The 16022-nt window shown below is 36.6% G+C and overlaps 3 protein-coding genes across 3 annotated transcripts; 2 read left to right on the top strand and 1 right to left on the bottom strand.

Annotated features, from left to right (window-relative positions):
* The first annotated feature begins 261 nt into the window (after positions 1-261).
* On the top strand, positions 262-3400 carry LOC110753205 (ADP-ribosylation factor 1). Its single transcript, XM_021954048.2, has 7 exons — positions 262-422; positions 935-1097; positions 1627-1697; positions 1847-1966; positions 2510-2628; positions 2712-2793; positions 3007-3400. The coding sequence occupies exons 2-7, from the start codon at positions 950-952 to the stop codon at positions 3010-3012; spliced, it is 546 nt and encodes a 181-aa protein (XP_021809740.1). The 5' UTR covers positions 262-422; positions 935-949; the 3' UTR covers positions 3013-3400.
* Positions 3401-7363: 3963 nt separating this feature from the next.
* Positions 7364-9358, top strand: GOLS4 (galactinol synthase 4). Its single transcript, XM_021954021.2, has 4 exons — positions 7364-7871; positions 7993-8313; positions 8778-8912; positions 9011-9358. The coding sequence occupies exons 1-4, from the start codon at positions 7530-7532 to the stop codon at positions 9230-9232; spliced, it is 1020 nt and encodes a 339-aa protein (XP_021809713.1). The 5' UTR covers positions 7364-7529; the 3' UTR covers positions 9233-9358.
* Positions 9359-10070: 712 nt separating this feature from the next.
* On the bottom strand, positions 10071-14371 carry LOC110753190 (type 2 DNA topoisomerase 6 subunit B-like). Its single transcript, XM_021954024.2, has 11 exons — positions 14274-14371; positions 14058-14166; positions 13840-13923; positions 13723-13749; positions 13503-13611; positions 13298-13394; positions 12828-13024; positions 12507-12651; positions 11644-11837; positions 11382-11511; positions 10071-10546 (listed from the first exon to the last, which is right to left on the bottom strand). The coding sequence occupies exons 1-11, from the start codon at positions 14307-14309 to the stop codon at positions 10241-10243; spliced, it is 1434 nt and encodes a 477-aa protein (XP_021809716.1). The 5' UTR covers positions 14310-14371; the 3' UTR covers positions 10071-10240.
* Between the last annotated feature and the right edge of the window lie 1651 nt (positions 14372-16022).

Raw genomic sequence — 16022 nt, forward strand, 5'->3', positions numbered from 1 at the left:
TTAAATATTTGTCGGAACAATTAAACCCGTTTTGTTTGGTGGTGGTGACTGATTTGCATTAAATCCTACGGAACATTAAAAAAAAAAATTAAAATTAAAATCCTACGGAACATTGTTAACATTTAGGGGGTGATGAGTCCGGATCTGCCGTCGTTCAAATCATGCAATAAAATAATATTCATGACTTGGCGGTTGCTGATTGGGCAGGCAATATCACCCGCAGGCTTAAAGTTTACGCTGTATATCAGGGGCTTTTTCGTAGTTTACTCCAAGCACAGAAAATAGTCCGGAGTTTATAAACCCCTAGTTGACGATCCTCACCCCCACATTCACGCGTTGATTTAAAGCTTCTCACCCCTCCGCTCTCTCCCTCCCTCGATCTCCATCTTTAACTAAGATCCCTCTGCGAAAGCTCATCGAAGGTAAAATCCAAGTCTCAGATCTCGACCTCTCTTCTCTTGCGCATCAACAATTCTCTGAATTTTCTCACATTTGATTCATTCTCGGTTCGATTTCACAACATTTTCGTGCGATTTTTGTTTTGAATTTCGCGCTACTTTTTTCGATTCTGGTCCAATTTAATGTTCATTTCGTATATGCTCTGATCCGAAGATCATGTGTTTTAATCATTTGGATCTCTATGATTATGCTCGAATTTGTTAATGCTACTTTTGCTGGTTCAATTACAATGCATGAGGAGCTCTCATGGATTTTCTGCATCTCTATGGTGTTAGCTTAGACTTTGTCTCCAGATCTGCTCGATCTGTTGCTGCATGCGCATAATTGCTAGTTTGAGTGCTCCTATTGCCTAGTTTTAAGTTAGATTTGGTTAGATGATATCAACTGCAATCGTTTGGCTTCAGAGCGTTATACCTTTGTCTTTATCAGTGTTTGATCTGTTGATGCAAATGAATTGGTGCCTCTCAATGTGTAGGGATCCACAGCCAGAATGGGGCTTACATTCACGAAGCTTTTCAGCCGGCTTTTTGCCAAGAAAGAGATGCGAATTCTGATGGTTGGTCTTGATGCTGCTGGTAAGACCACCATCCTCTACAAGCTCAAGCTCGGTGAGATCGTCACAACAATTCCCACTATTGGTGAGTTCTTTCTTCCTCGACCAAGGCAATTCTGTGCTCATTCTTGTTATACTTCATAGAATTCTGCATATGAAGATCTGATGGAAATGAAATTGATATGGCTTAACTATGATGTGATGGAAATGAAATTGTCAGGCGAAATTGCAAAATACTGACATGTATATTCTAATTATGTTATCAATTTAATGTTAAATGTAGCTTGAGATCTGAAAGGAGATTGTTGTTTCTTACATGATTTAATAGCAATGGTGATGATTATCGTGCCTGTTTATTATACCCTAAATCATCTTGAAGTTCAATGAGTTTGCAACTAAGATTATCCTCCACAACTTAACTGTTATTGAAGTTTTCCCCTCTCTTTTTTGGCAAGAATGAATGCAAATATAAATGTTTTGGTCAAAACCTAAGGGGCCACATAATTTTTCTTCCCTATCCTCTGTTTGCTTTCAGTTTGAAGATTCTCCTGTTCCTTTATAAAGTTCGTTAAATATGCAATTTTAGGATTAAGAAAACAATACTTGATTGACAGGGTTTAATGTGGAGACCGTGGAGTACAAGAACATCAGCTTCACAGTCTGGGATGTCGGGGGTCAGGACAAGGTATGAAGTTTAGTTCTTGTTTCGAGTGATGTACAGTTATTAAAAGAAGTTTAAAGTGATGATTTCAGAGTTTGCTATACTTTTTTTTTAATCTATACGACCTCGAAAGATTTGACCATTGTGGATGAATACCCTTTCTTTACTTTCAGATCCGACCTTTGTGGAGGCATTACTTCCAGAACACACAGGGTCTTATCTTTGTTGTGGATAGCAATGATAGAGACCGTGTTGTTGAGGCAAGAGATGAATTGCATAGGATGTTGAATGAGGTATGTTTTATCTCCCTTTATTTGCGCATTCCAGGATTTTGTAATTTGTGCCAACTTATTTTGAAATCTCATCCTTTCCTAGCTTCAGTATATGAAATTTAGGATTATGAATGGACTTGAAAACTTGTAGATTATAAGAATACATACAATGTTAGGTCTTCTACAAAATAGTGATGATAAAGATCCACCTATATTTCTGTTGTTGGAACTGATCAGCCAGTGGCTTAAGTGGCAGCATGCTTTGCAATTTGGTGGTGTGCTATTGATGTGTTGGATCTCTGCAAATTAGTCATTGAATTTTCTTTCAAAATGAACTTATTAGTGAGGAAATTAACTGCTTATTCTATAGACATGGCTAATCTTCTATGCTGTGTTGGCTTTGAATTGAGCAATTTAATTCTTATGAATTTGAAGGCTGAATCTTTTGTTCCTGTTACCTGCCCCCATTTCACTTTCCAGGATTTATCTGATTGATGTTGTAGACATTGGGATAATTTATATTCTGTTCCATATTTTAGCTTAATTTGAATAATCCGGTTTCAGGATGAGCTGCGAGATGCTGTGTTGCTTGTATTTGCTAACAAACAAGATCTTCCCAATGCAATGAATGCTGCTGAAATTACTGATAAGCTTGGCCTCCACTCTCTCAGACAGCGTCACTGGTAATCTTTATGAGCTTCATTTCACTTTTGTGATTCATTTTTTTAACCTTTATAAGTCTAATATGGATTGTGTGGTTTTCCAGGTACATCCAGAGCACTTGTGCAACCTCTGGAGAGGGTCTATATGAGGGGCTGGATTGGCTCTCCAACAACATTGCTAACAAGGTAAACTATTTTCTATTTCACTGTTTTTAAAAATTTTGAGCATCATGGCGGCCTTTGATGTTGTTGTCTGACTTGGATGACGGTCAAATACTAAGTTTGAAAGTTGCACATAACAGTTCTTTTTGTGGAAATTCAAATAAGTAGTTAATTATTGTTTGGAACTTTGTGAGATACGACTTCACCTTCTGATTCTTATATTCCTTTTAATTGCAGGCGTGATCCTCTTGGGGAGTCATTTTGTGGACTGGAAATTCTGGATGCAGGGGTGAATATTATCTAGTTCTTTTTTTTCTTTGAGACAAGACGATCGAATTGTTGTTAAATCATCTATTTCTTCCTTCTTCTGGGAGTGGCCTTTTTCATTTAGGACGTTTTAATGGTTATATTGTGATAGAAAGAATGGTTGGTCAAATGTATACATTTGAGCTTTTGGTTGGATTTTGGATACAGTTCGGAGTTGTAATTGGATTTCAATAGATGCCTCCCTTTTTTTATTTTTATTTTTTTCAAAACTGCTCTGAGTTGTAATTGGTTTTGGTTGGATTTTGGATACATGTTTCAAATGTATACATATTTCCGAGTAATGCAAGACAACACTTGAATTAAAGGAGTTGCGTATTAATTGAGGTCCCATTATTTGGTTCCTTTGGTTTGGGTTTGGGACCCTCCAGAGGAGAAGGGAGACCTCACACTCGATAAAAATCCCATTTGTGTTCCACTTGGAAATGATAGATAGGTGAAGGTTGTACACAAATATCCCCACATAACTACAATGTGTTTTTGTTGTTGTTAATTAGTGGATCCAGGTTATGGCGTAAAGCCTAGATGACTTGAGAGAAGCTGCAGCAGAATTAAGAATTGGGTGGGCAGGGCAGTTTTCCTTCACTCATTTTTGGGCAGTCAAAAAAGTTGGAAGGCGCATTCTATGCTTGTCCGTGGAACTTTATATTTGGAGACTTCTCCTATTACATGAGAAAAATTTGTGTCAAGAGTTGGCCCAAACCTTAAAAAGTGAACCGGACCGAACCCAAACTGGTTTGGGTTGGCCCAATTCTCTCAGGTATTTTAGTCAAAATCCTAGTTGGATCAGACCGAATGAACAGTTGATTTCGGTTATGATTTAGTGAGAATCAAGCTTAATCGGACCATATCCAGACCTGTGAAACGGAGATAACACTCTTTTGCTATACCTCTCAAGTGGAAAAGTTATTACGCATAACATGTTGTGATTGGCCGGAGATAATAAAACAATGTAGGCCAAATTGAAGCTCAACTTGTAGGCCAAATTAACTCATAATAAAGAGAAGCCTCTACCAACGATGGTTGGTTCAGTTGGTAAGGTCATTGCACTGTGTGTAGCCCCACCAGTGTTCGAGTCACGCTGCCAGCAATACTTGTTGGTGTGCGATTTATAATTTCCTATATAAATTCATACCCGTGATAGTTGGTAGTTGGATACCGCGCATACGTCCTTCTAGCTGTAGGTCTGTCCTGACGCTAATTGTGAGAGTAACCAATCTCCCTGGAAACTTTAGTTCATCAAAAAAATGAAAAAGAGCCCTCTACTCTTGCTCTGCCATGCCAATTAACTTGCATTGCATGTGTATTTGAAGATTGATCAAGATTGTTGAGCAAGTACGTAAGATCCAAGCATTTTCCTTTTTCTTTTTCTTTTTCTTTTTCTTTTTCTTTCTCTTTCTCTGTTTGTCCTTCCAGTCTTCGTCCCAAAAAAAATAAAATAAAATAAAAATTTGTCCTCCCAGTCATGGTAGGCCCAATTGCCTATTCTGCTTAATTCATGGAGACATGATTCCACTTTGGTGTTTCAGGACTGGTGTGTACATATTAAGCTTATAATAAAAAAAGTAATATCAAGTGATAAATATGAATATATTACCAAGTTTTAATATCTAATTTTGGACCAAGTTTTAATATCTACTTTTGAATCATATGATTGCAGGCAGCGAATATATTAGTTTATGTTTCTTTTTTCTTTCTTTGTGCATGGTTATCCATAGATATTTTCAGATTCAGATGATATATTGTAATGTAATCAAAGGGACAGATATTTCTATTAGATAATGTTAATTAAATAAATTATAGTACTACCGACTTAATTGATCTTTTCTTTTACATTCATCTTAAGGGACTAGTTCACCTTTCTATTGTATTTCATTCAACATTGAAAAAAAAAAACCAGCGGGGTGTTAGTTTAATTGGCTTATGTCTTTGGTGTACTCCTAAGTTGTCCTGAGTTCAAAGCTCCATGACACCTGTGTATGTTAGTTCCCCCCTCTTCCCTCCTTAACTTTGACATCAAAAAAAAAGAAGGAAGATTTATTATTATACCCAATATAGGAGCCCAAATTAAAAAAAACAATCATATATGAAATGAACTTTAGAAACACACCCAAAGCTCATTTACAATATAACAAAAAAACTTTTAACTTCTTTTAAATTACAAAACTACCATTGATCTCTTAAAACAAACCCAATCCCAAAACATCATAAAAAAAAACCCAAAACACTTAATAGGGTATCAAAGTAATTTAATAGGGCCAACCAGCTGTCATTTTTTGGGTTTGTTTATAGAAATTAAATGGTGTATGGTTTATTTATAATTTTAGTGCTAAGAATGTGAATATGACTATATATCTCCAAAAAAAAAAAAAAAAAAAATATCAACATTGAAAACATTACATTATTATTAATTGCAATAATTTTTCTTTTTTTCTTATGTTCACATGTTGCTTTCTAAGAGCATCTCTAAGGGAGATGTCAAATGCAAAATGTTAAATTTGAATTTGATGGCTTATGTGGCAGTTTGATATTTTGGAAAAAATTTAACTCCACTCGAAATACCAAATATCATATTATTTTATTATATTTTTAAAAATAAATGGGGCCCATATGATGCATAAATTGTTAAAAAGAGTAACTGATAGTGGGATTCATGATTAAAAAATTATTAAAATAATATTTGACATCAAGCTTTTTGATATGTTAATTTTGACATATCTTTTCCGGCCTTGGTTGGAGCAACTTTAATCTTTAATTTTTTCCATTTCTTGTCCACGTGGCAATTTGACATATCGGTTGGAGATGCTCTTAAAACGTTATTCATATTTTATATATTGGAGACCTTTTTTTTTTTTTTTTCAAATATTAGCTTAAGCCAACCATTTTATTCTTATTTTAAAATCCATTTTACTCTTTGGTTCTTTTGACCACACTTACATCTGTTGAAATGTTATCGTTAAACATTCTTTTAGATTGAAGTATTACTTTCCTTTCAAGAAACATATGTATGTGAGAAATGCCATGGCAAACAAAATTTTGCTGAGTGGTGGTGTCTGCAGTAAAAGGCCAAAAGAAAAAGGAGAAACTTAAAGAAGTTCATCAAAATGATAAAGCTAACAATTAAAGAAGTTCATCAAATTGATAAAGCTAATTTAAAATTTGGTTAAATTTATGGACAAAATATATTTGGCTCCAGAGATATTTGGGTTTTAGTGAACCGATCGCCTTAAAAAAAAAAACTAGGAATCTTGTTATATTCTTGTCCTAAGCAATCTTGTTATTTTCTTTTTCTCTTCATTTTTTGTTTTTTGTTTTTGTTATAAATAATGTCGTTTGCCGATTGGTACATAGAAGAATATACTTAGGTCAATTAACACAACTCTTCCCAATGATTAAGTTAATCAATCTTTGTTAATCTTGTTAATCAAACATTCATCAACATGTTTTATTGGCATTCTAAGTTACTGAAATTCTATGATGTTTGTGTTCCACCAAAAGAAAGCATGATGTACTAATCATGTCTTAAATGTTTCACCTTAAACAAAAGAAAAATCTGGAATAGTTTGGGTTATTGAATAAGCTTTGCCCATTGACCATGACTCTCTGCTAGATTTGCATCTCATGTTTCAAATTAGTGGATGTTAAAAGAAGCCGCTGACTGAAAAACCTCCCTAAATCTGGTCGACCTCAAAATTCACTTCTATATCGAAGGTCCCACGTCAACCGACTGCTCCACCCCATTGATGCTAACTTTCTTAAACATATCTTTTCCACCAAGGAAAATGACTCCCACTTGATCATTATACCTATACATTTTTCTCAATAACAATTCATCAAATGATGTGCTTGTGTACGCGTCAAAATCTTACTCGTTAAAAATAAATGAAGTTAGAATAGAGTCAAATTTGAATAAACGATAGAATAACAAATCAGTCGACAAAAAAATATAGTGAAAACACTTGGTGTGTGTGTGTACGAAAGCTTCCATATTTCTATTGACCATGACACTAAATAACTCCCATTGTATCTCAGCGATCCATCTTGATTCTCGATGATAAGGCTATATAGATGAATGGTGGGTTGAACACCAAACATTGTTCGTTCATTTCTTTTCTTGTTTATTTATTTATTTATTTCTCCAATACCATCCTAAAACTCCAATAAAGCATTAATTAAAAAAACAAAATAGGACCATGCTTTGCATTTGAGTTTCATTTGGGGTTCATATTACATGCATTTAGTCCTCATTTGATATCTATTTAAGACAGCCAAAGGGTGGAATGCACCACTCAGGAACAAAAGGTTTGTAGGGTGGCTTCCTCAGCATAGCTAATTTACTTTCTCCACACTCCTCAACACACCAAATCTTGTTTTCCATCAAACCACAACTTTTCCAAGCACCCCAAAATCTTATAAGCAGACACAAAATCTAGGCAATGGCCCCCCCAGAAGTTCCAGTAGATGCGTTCCAGGCCACAAGCAAGGTCTCAACGCTAAGTTCTGCAGCCTATTCTAAGAGGGCCTTTGTGACATTTTTAGCCGGCAATGGCGATTATGTCAAAGGGGTTGTGGGATTGGCTAAGGGTCTGCGCAAAATTAAGAGTGCTTACCCTCTTGTGGTTGCCATATTGCCTGACGTTCCTGAGGAGCACCGTGAGATCTTAAGGTCTCAGGGTTGTATTGTCCGTGAGATCGAACCAATTTATCCTCCGGAGAACCAAATCAAGTTTGCAATGGCCTACTATGTCATCAACTACTCTAAGCTCCGTATTTGGAATGTAAGTACATACAAGATTACCGCTACTTCGTGTCTATGTTTTTCACGTAGCGATATCTGATATGTTATGTTATTAGACTATCGATCCTATAAATCTTATGATTACAATATTATATGTGCAGTTTGAGGAGTACAGCAAAATGATATATTTGGATGCGGATATCCAAGTGTATGAGAACATAGATCATCTGTTTGACACGCCTGATGGCTACTTCTATGCTGTGATGGACTGCTTCTGTGAGAAAACATGGAGCCACTCACCACAATACAAAGTTGGGTATTGCCAGCAGTGCCCTGATAAGGTTTCATGGCCTGCTGAGTTGGGCTCCCCTCCTCCTCTCTACTTCAACGCTGGGATGTTCGTGTTCGAGCCTAGCCGGTTGACCTACGACAGCCTTCTCCAGACTCTCCAAATCGTCCCACCCACCCCTTTTGCGGAGCAAGTAAGTTATATTAAATCAAGTACATATATATGTGGGAGTTAACTGGTGATTTACCCCCTTGAACTTGTGCTTAAGTTTCGATTTATTCCTTATTACTTTTTTAAAGAAAATTATGGACAAGAATGAATATTTTTTCGCTAATTTGCCCCCGAACGTCAAAATCTACCGCTTCCCATCCTTCATGCTGTCAAGTTGGAGGTTACTTTTGTCATTTCGTGTCTCTACCAAAACACCAACTTGACAGCATAAGGGATGGGAAATGGCAGATTTTGACGTCGAGCGGCAAATTGGCGAAAAAAAAATTAGTTCAGGTCCTTAATTTTCTAAAAAAAAAGGACAAGGGCTAAAACAAAACTTAGGTACAAATTCAGGGAGCAAATCACCAATTAAGCCTATATATGTGTGACAAATATGAATCTTGTTTTTGTAATTAATGATTTTTTTTTGTTTCTCATTTTTTACAGGACTTCTTGAACATGTTCTTCCAAAAGACATACAAACCAATCCCACTTGTATACAATCTAGTTCTAGCCATGCTTTGGCGCCACCCCGAGAACGTGGAGCTTGATAAAGTAAACGTGGTTCACTACTGTGCTGCTGTAAGTACTCTTTTAACAGATTGATTAAGCAAACCATGACACATAATTAGTCCCTCATTAATTAACGGAATCGTGTTAATCTCTACGACTAATTATAGGGATCAAAACCGTGGAGGTATACTGGGAAGGAAGCTAACATGGACAGAGAGGACATCAAGATGTTAGTGGCAAAATGGTGGGAAGTTTACAATGATGAGACCCTGGACTTCAAGGCTGAAAACCCAGCTGCTGCAGAGGAAGAAGCTTTCGTGAGGTCATCGATCATGGCTTCCATGCCTGAGCCTGCCATCTCCTACATTCCTGCTCCCTCTGCTGCTTGATATATATATATGAGAGACTAATTAATTATTGTTCAGAAGTTAATGGTGTGATCATCAGTGATCCTTTCTTTCTTCTTTGTCCTCTTTTTGGCTCATACATCTATAATATATACTCTTTATTAATTAGGATGCTTGGTTTGCTTGGCCTTATTTTCTTGGTCGTGACAGTTTACAGAAATCACATACATAGAGAAAAATATTATATGACATGAGAATATGTATTTTGTATGACTTAATTACATGTATTATATACAATACGTATATTTTAGTGTATTTGATATTATATATAACTTCTTCTTCTTTTTTTTTTTTTTGTGGGCTTACAATAAAACTTGAATTCTAACTCTTCTCTACCAAACACCCAACGCCATTTGACATAAAACTGAAATTCAACACGGTTCAAAACTCAGACTGAAACTCGGACTCGATTAATAATCCCAGCCCAATTCATCCAATTGGCAGTGGCTTCCAACCATTCTGTATGGCTGAAAACCCTCCTCCCACACACGTGGCAGTCTTATGACGGGTCTGGACCGAGGTGCCAAGGCCATCAGATAAATCGACATACATTGGATTTTTGCTCAGCTGTAGATTTTCTAAATGGTTTTTCAGACTCCATAGTTGTGCGATCACTCTCACGAAGACTGGACCGTGTATTTTGGTCCCATCCTCGTGAGTGTGATGCCATATATGACAGCCGCACAGAAGAATCACTGTAGTGCAAGCTCTCACATCATCCTCATGTTTACGTCAAAAACGGCCCATAGCCTAGCCTTGCAGAGACTTCAAAATCAAGTACAGCCACAGGTGACAGGTCACAAAAAAACAACACCACAACTGATGAAATTAAGATGGCCTTAAGGACAATTAATCACGCGACCAAATCGTGTGATCAATGCATTAAACGATTGTTACTTATGGTCATTTGTGTAAAACGACAATGGCACATGATTTAGCATAATCATATGAACAAATCACCTCAACTGGTAAATCATACCGTGTTGCGTTTTAACATATATCCATAGAGCTAAAAGCACCCTCTACTTCAAATTCCTCATCTTGAGATCCCGAGTCTTGCATGTGATCATCTTCAAAAAGAAAAGTTGGGATTTCTTTGCTTCTCTGGGGATCTCTATCATTCATTTCTACAACTGTAATGAGCCTTTCCTTTATACAATCTTCAACAACTTCACCTCCAATTCCTTGAGATGGCAAGCCAAGAAAAGAAAAGCATTCTTTTCGGAATTCCGAGTCGTTGGAAGACAAGATTAAGCTAGAAATTGTTTTTGCAAGATCGGGGGCATAACTGCCAATCTGTAAAACCAAGGCAATCAGTAAAAGTCAACTACTAAAAGGGGGCCATAGCGTTGCTAAGCCAATGCAGCAAATGATTAAATAAAGATGCTTAACCATTTTTACATTAATAATACAGACATATTGCTGCATGGGATGTTCTGGAAGCTTTTGAAAACTCAACAGAAGTTAGAAAAAAAACACTTGTTGATTTTGAAATACCAGAAAACATATAAAATTGATCTTACTATTTCAACCCTTTAAATAGGATAATGTTATATAAGAAAACAGTTGGGCTTATAATAACATAAAATGAATTTATTGTTAAAATAAATGAGAGCCTATCAAAGTTTACGGATGTACCGTAAAGAGGAAAATTCAGGTTTCAGGTGTTTCCACACCATTGCATCATCTGTCATTTAAAAGTAGAATATATCTACCATATGGAGTTTGACAGAGTAGTAACAACCAACCACACAAGGTATGATCACATACAACAAAGACATAAAACTAAATTTTGGTGGAAATATTAAATAATTAGGGAATTCAACTTCATTTCAAGCATTTTAATCATAAGAATTCTAGCACTCCAGAATGAATAGTTTACCTTCGGAAATTGAATATTCAGCAGACATTTTGCTGCATAAACTAAATTTTTATAACATGTTTGCGTGTAAGACAATTCCAGCAATAAAGACGAAAAGTAAAACCCAATATAGGATAATTGCGTGTAAGAGAGTAACCACTGACGGCATTACCTAGTTATAGTGCAATTTTCTAGTCATTTATCTCATAGAAGAACCACTATGCTAGAAATTTCAAACTTGACAGAAAGCCGTGAGAGTGAGAAATTTACCTTCAGGGCTTGGGCACTCAGAAGAACTCCAGCAAAATTGTCCTTCAAATCATCCAATGCCAGTCTAATTGCTTTTTTAATAAGATTCTGATCACGTCGTGTCTTTAGCCTTCCTGATGGTATTGTAATCTTGGCAGTATGTCAAGGAACAGGCATATTCATAGAACATATGGCATATTTGGAAGGAACCAGAATGAAAAGCATGCAACGGGGAAGCTAACCATATCAAAGAAAATTAAGAATCGAATCCAAATTTGGATATTGTTCATGGTAGTGGTGCAGGACAATATCAATTTGAACATACGGGGGCAAGTTCTCCCATTCCACTAATGCAAAGCCACCCTGAACCACAACACTCCCAAAGCTCAAGCCATAACTTTTCCAGTCAATGCTAGTTAATGCCTTCAAAGAGGATTGAGGGATTGGGCAAGGTGAGAAATCTTTAAAATACAAAACCTGAAAATGAATATTTTCATTCAAGTTAAGCATAAACTTCAGAAAAGAAAATATGAATACGAGCATTAACAAAAACAAAAAAAATACATTTCCCCACCAAAAAACAAAAAGCAAAACAATGCATTTGTCACTTCTGTAATATTATTATCCTTTCCAGATGAGAACTAAAGAAAGCATACTTCTTAAATAAAAGTTTAAATTATCAGTAATGTTCTTAGACCTTACTTATAGCTTTATCTGATGACCATTACTTTATTTTAGGTTCCTTGCTATCATCATTAGTTTCAACATCAACAAGGTCAGTCCTATGCTTAAAGTCATTTGCACATGGTTTTGACTATGACGTATGCGTACCAGATAACATCATACCTCAAGACAATAGAGATCACACCCAATCCAAAGTTGAAAGTTCTATAGAGGCAAACAAGTTGAGAAAACAGTTCACCAATTGCCTTATAAAAATTCCATGCATAAATAAACACATGTTGGATTGAACCAAACCAAAATTCCAACAAAAGATTGGGAGGGGCAAACAGTTATGTAACTGCTGCCAATCACAAGGATTTTTAAGCATGCATCTGCAGGCTCACAAGTGACTGCTACACATTTTACGGTTAAAATAAAGTAAAAGAAATTGATAAACAGCAGAATAAAAGTGATCAAACAAACCTCTGTTTTCAAACCATGTGTCCTCAGGCAAGTACTGGCTACCTCTGATATTTCACTTATTACAATCACTGCTTCCATTACTGATCCAGAATACTTGTGGCTTTCTGTGCAACATGCTACTCCACTACCAACCTTGAGATGCTCCCTTACAAGAGTTTAAGTAGCAGTTAAGACTCAGAAAAGGAACTTTCAATTTCTGTCCCATGGAATCTCTAACCAGTTATAAAACAGTTGCAGTCTGATGTATTCTACTAACGTTTCAGTCAATGGCAAGTCGAACCTAATAGAGAAGAAGAAGGCATGAACTTCATAGTAACTTACCAACTTGAGAAGCACAACTCACATTTTGTGCTTAATGTATTCCCATGTTTAAAAACATAATCTTCAAGCCCCGACTTTAAACGTTCAAGATTTGAGGCTGAAATAGGCAAAGGATTCCATTCATTCGCTAGAAAAACATTTACGTATCTGGATCCAGGATCATCCCCATGTTCAACCACCAATTCAATTGCAACATTCTGGGGAAAAAAAGAAACAATTTCAGCTGATCGATTAACTAGTGCTGCAGTCACCATTGCAGTTAGGCACACTACTGTCCACATATTATATCAAGTAGATAAAACGTGCAAGGTTCCAAGTAAAACATGCAAGATTGCTGCAAAGTAGTTCCAAGTATTAACCGATACTTCAGCGGCACATTGTAACAATGTTTCAGTGAAATACAATATGATTGCTAACTTGAAAAGCTTTTGACACATAGAGCATTAATTTCTAAGTAGATCTCATCTTACAGGGATCTTTAGAATGAGGATCTTTTGAAAGAAGCGACTAAACTCTGCCACCAAAACATCAATGCTTTCGATAATTGATAGACATACTTCTGTCCCACTGGAAACCCAAAAGAAAAAAACACGAAGAAATTTAGACCATAATTTTAAAAGATAAATAAATAAAAGAAAATATTCAGCAGCACAAAAGTTGAAGTGATTTGCATGCCTGAATTTGAGTCCATTCTTAGGATTTGAAGGTAGCCTCGTCAACCTCCTGGCAGACACATTTTCTTTTAGATTGAACTGGTAGTGATATATTTCATCATAATCAATACCTGCAATTTTCGCAAGTTCATTCTTTTAGCAGCCTGTCAAAACCAAAAGTTCAAAACTCATCGTTTTAATCAAAACAAAGCATGGTGGTAATGTAACTGATGATGACTCACTGGTGGCTGTAACAAAAAGCAATCCATCTGCATCAAGAAGCTGCTATGTAAATTAAAACTGATATACAAAACCGCTAGCCAGGCAGTTTGGTCAATTCACTCGAGTCTTCTACTTACCCCAAATCTGCGCGCCAAAAGCCTCCTTACGAAGCTTTACACCTCCAAACTCCTCCAAGCAGCTTCCCACACCCGTATCGGAAACTGCTCGTACGGAAACCAAGGACAACTTCGTCATTTTACTAATCACTCACATTGTTCGCCACATTTCTTTAGACTACACCGTTTCATTTCTAATATAAAAATCCGAATTCAGAATGAGAAGCGCACAGAGATACCTGAAATTAGAACAGAGTGGGGATCGGACTGTGGAGAGCGCTTGAGAATGACGGAGAGCCTGCAAAGGTCCTCCGACGCATGGCATCGTTGAAATGCAGAAGAAATCAACTGTAATTGCATGTATATAAGTTTTTATATAAAAGAAAGAAAAATTACTAAAATTACAATCGAATCGATCGAAATGCTATGGAGATTAGGTTGAGCTTGAAACTCACTTGCAGGCAGAGGTCTCGAACTGAAGCAATAATCATATTTGTGTTTTTGGATTTTGGGAGAGAAATCGAAAATGAAACTCCCGCCGTCCCGTGCGAGAATGTAGCATATATATATCCTCACTCGCTGTTCTATCTAAAGAAGCATGTTTTGAATTGTGGGCTTGGATATGGGCCCAGTTTAATATTAATGGGCCTGCGTTTGAGCCCACGTGAATAAGACACGGACGTGGGCTGATTGCAATTATACGCATTCTTGGGCCTATTCTTGGATCTCGTTCCTAATATATTATGATTTATTTGTACCGTCCGATTTGATCCAGAAAGCTTTAGACCGTGGATGTATTGAGATTGAAGCCAGCAGTGAAAGTGGGAGTCAACTAACGGGTGCTGGACTCTGGACTTACCTATAAAAAAAACTAGGTCAAATTGATTGAAGTCAACAAAACCATATAGAACAAATTGACCGAAGTCAACAACCCCAGATTTTCAAGAGGGTTGACAATCTTAAGTTTTGATCAGTAAATGGCACGTTTTAATAGCTTCAGTTAATATAAATAATTAATTAATAATGAGCAATAGGAAAATATAATATTACAATTTGCATTTTAATTGGAATTTCGAATTTGGGTGTAGTGGAAATCCAAAATAATGAAAAGCTCATGGTGTTAGAGCATGTCCACCCATAAGGGCTAAGTCTAGGGCAAGGGCAAGCAAGGGCTGCCACTATTCATGTGAATAGTATCAGCCTTGCCATTTGTGGTTCCACCCATGAGGGCTAAGTCTAGGGCAAGTCTAAGGCAAGAAAGGAAAAAAATATTATGCAACAAAATATAAACAATTTAGAAAGTAAATAAAATTGTTATGTATTTATAGGAAAAGCATCTATAATTTTTTGGTATTTAAAAAAAAAAATTGAAATTTTTTTGGATTTTTTAAATATTTTTTTGCTCGCTGATGTCATCGTGACATCAGCGCTGACATCACAGCCCTCGGGCTGAAGCCCAGGCAAAACTTGCCCTTGGGCTTGCCCGGGCTAGTGGGACCCACGCCAAACCAGGCTACAAGCTGCAGCACTGGAGCTGCCTTGGGCTTGCGAGGGGGGCCTTTTGCCCGGTTCTGTTGCTGCGCTGGAGATGCTCTTATGATGGGAGTATTTTTGCTCATCACTTTAATTCAATGTGTATATTCATCAGCCTTTAAAAAACTTAACACATGTATATGAATATAACTATAGTTAACTCTTTATTTTTAAAATTTTAAAAGTATTTAAACTCAAAAATAAAGTCAAATAATAATAAAATAATATATTTAAAGAAAAAACTCTCTCTCTCTTTTCTCCCTTGCCGACCCACTCTACCCCTGAGGCTCTATTCTCTACAGCCACCCCAGCCACCATTCACTCCTTCACCTTGTTCACCCTCCACCACAACCACCACCCACACCGAAACCCCAAAACCCTAGCCACCCCCACGACACCACAAAGAAATATACAAACAAAGAGAAAGCAAGCTATTTTCTTGGATTTGGGGTTTGTGTATTGAGAGGCTGCTGCTTCTTTTGCTATAGCGAGAGAATAGTCTAGAGAGAGAGGGAGAGAGAGGGAAATGAATGGAAAGAGGGGATGGTGATGACTCATGAGATAATAAGAAATTGAAAGATGAACTATCAAATGAGGCTGGTCCTAAATTGATTCAGTCTCTCTGCTGAAGTTGGTATTTTTTATTTAATTTAATTTGCAATCCAATGCGT

This window comes from Prunus avium, chromosome 1, assembly GCF_965620075.1.
Source record: "Prunus avium chromosome 1, drPruAviu1.hap1.1, whole genome shotgun sequence".
In the NCBI taxonomy this organism is placed as follows: Eukaryota; Viridiplantae; Streptophyta; class Magnoliopsida; order Rosales; family Rosaceae; genus Prunus; species Prunus avium.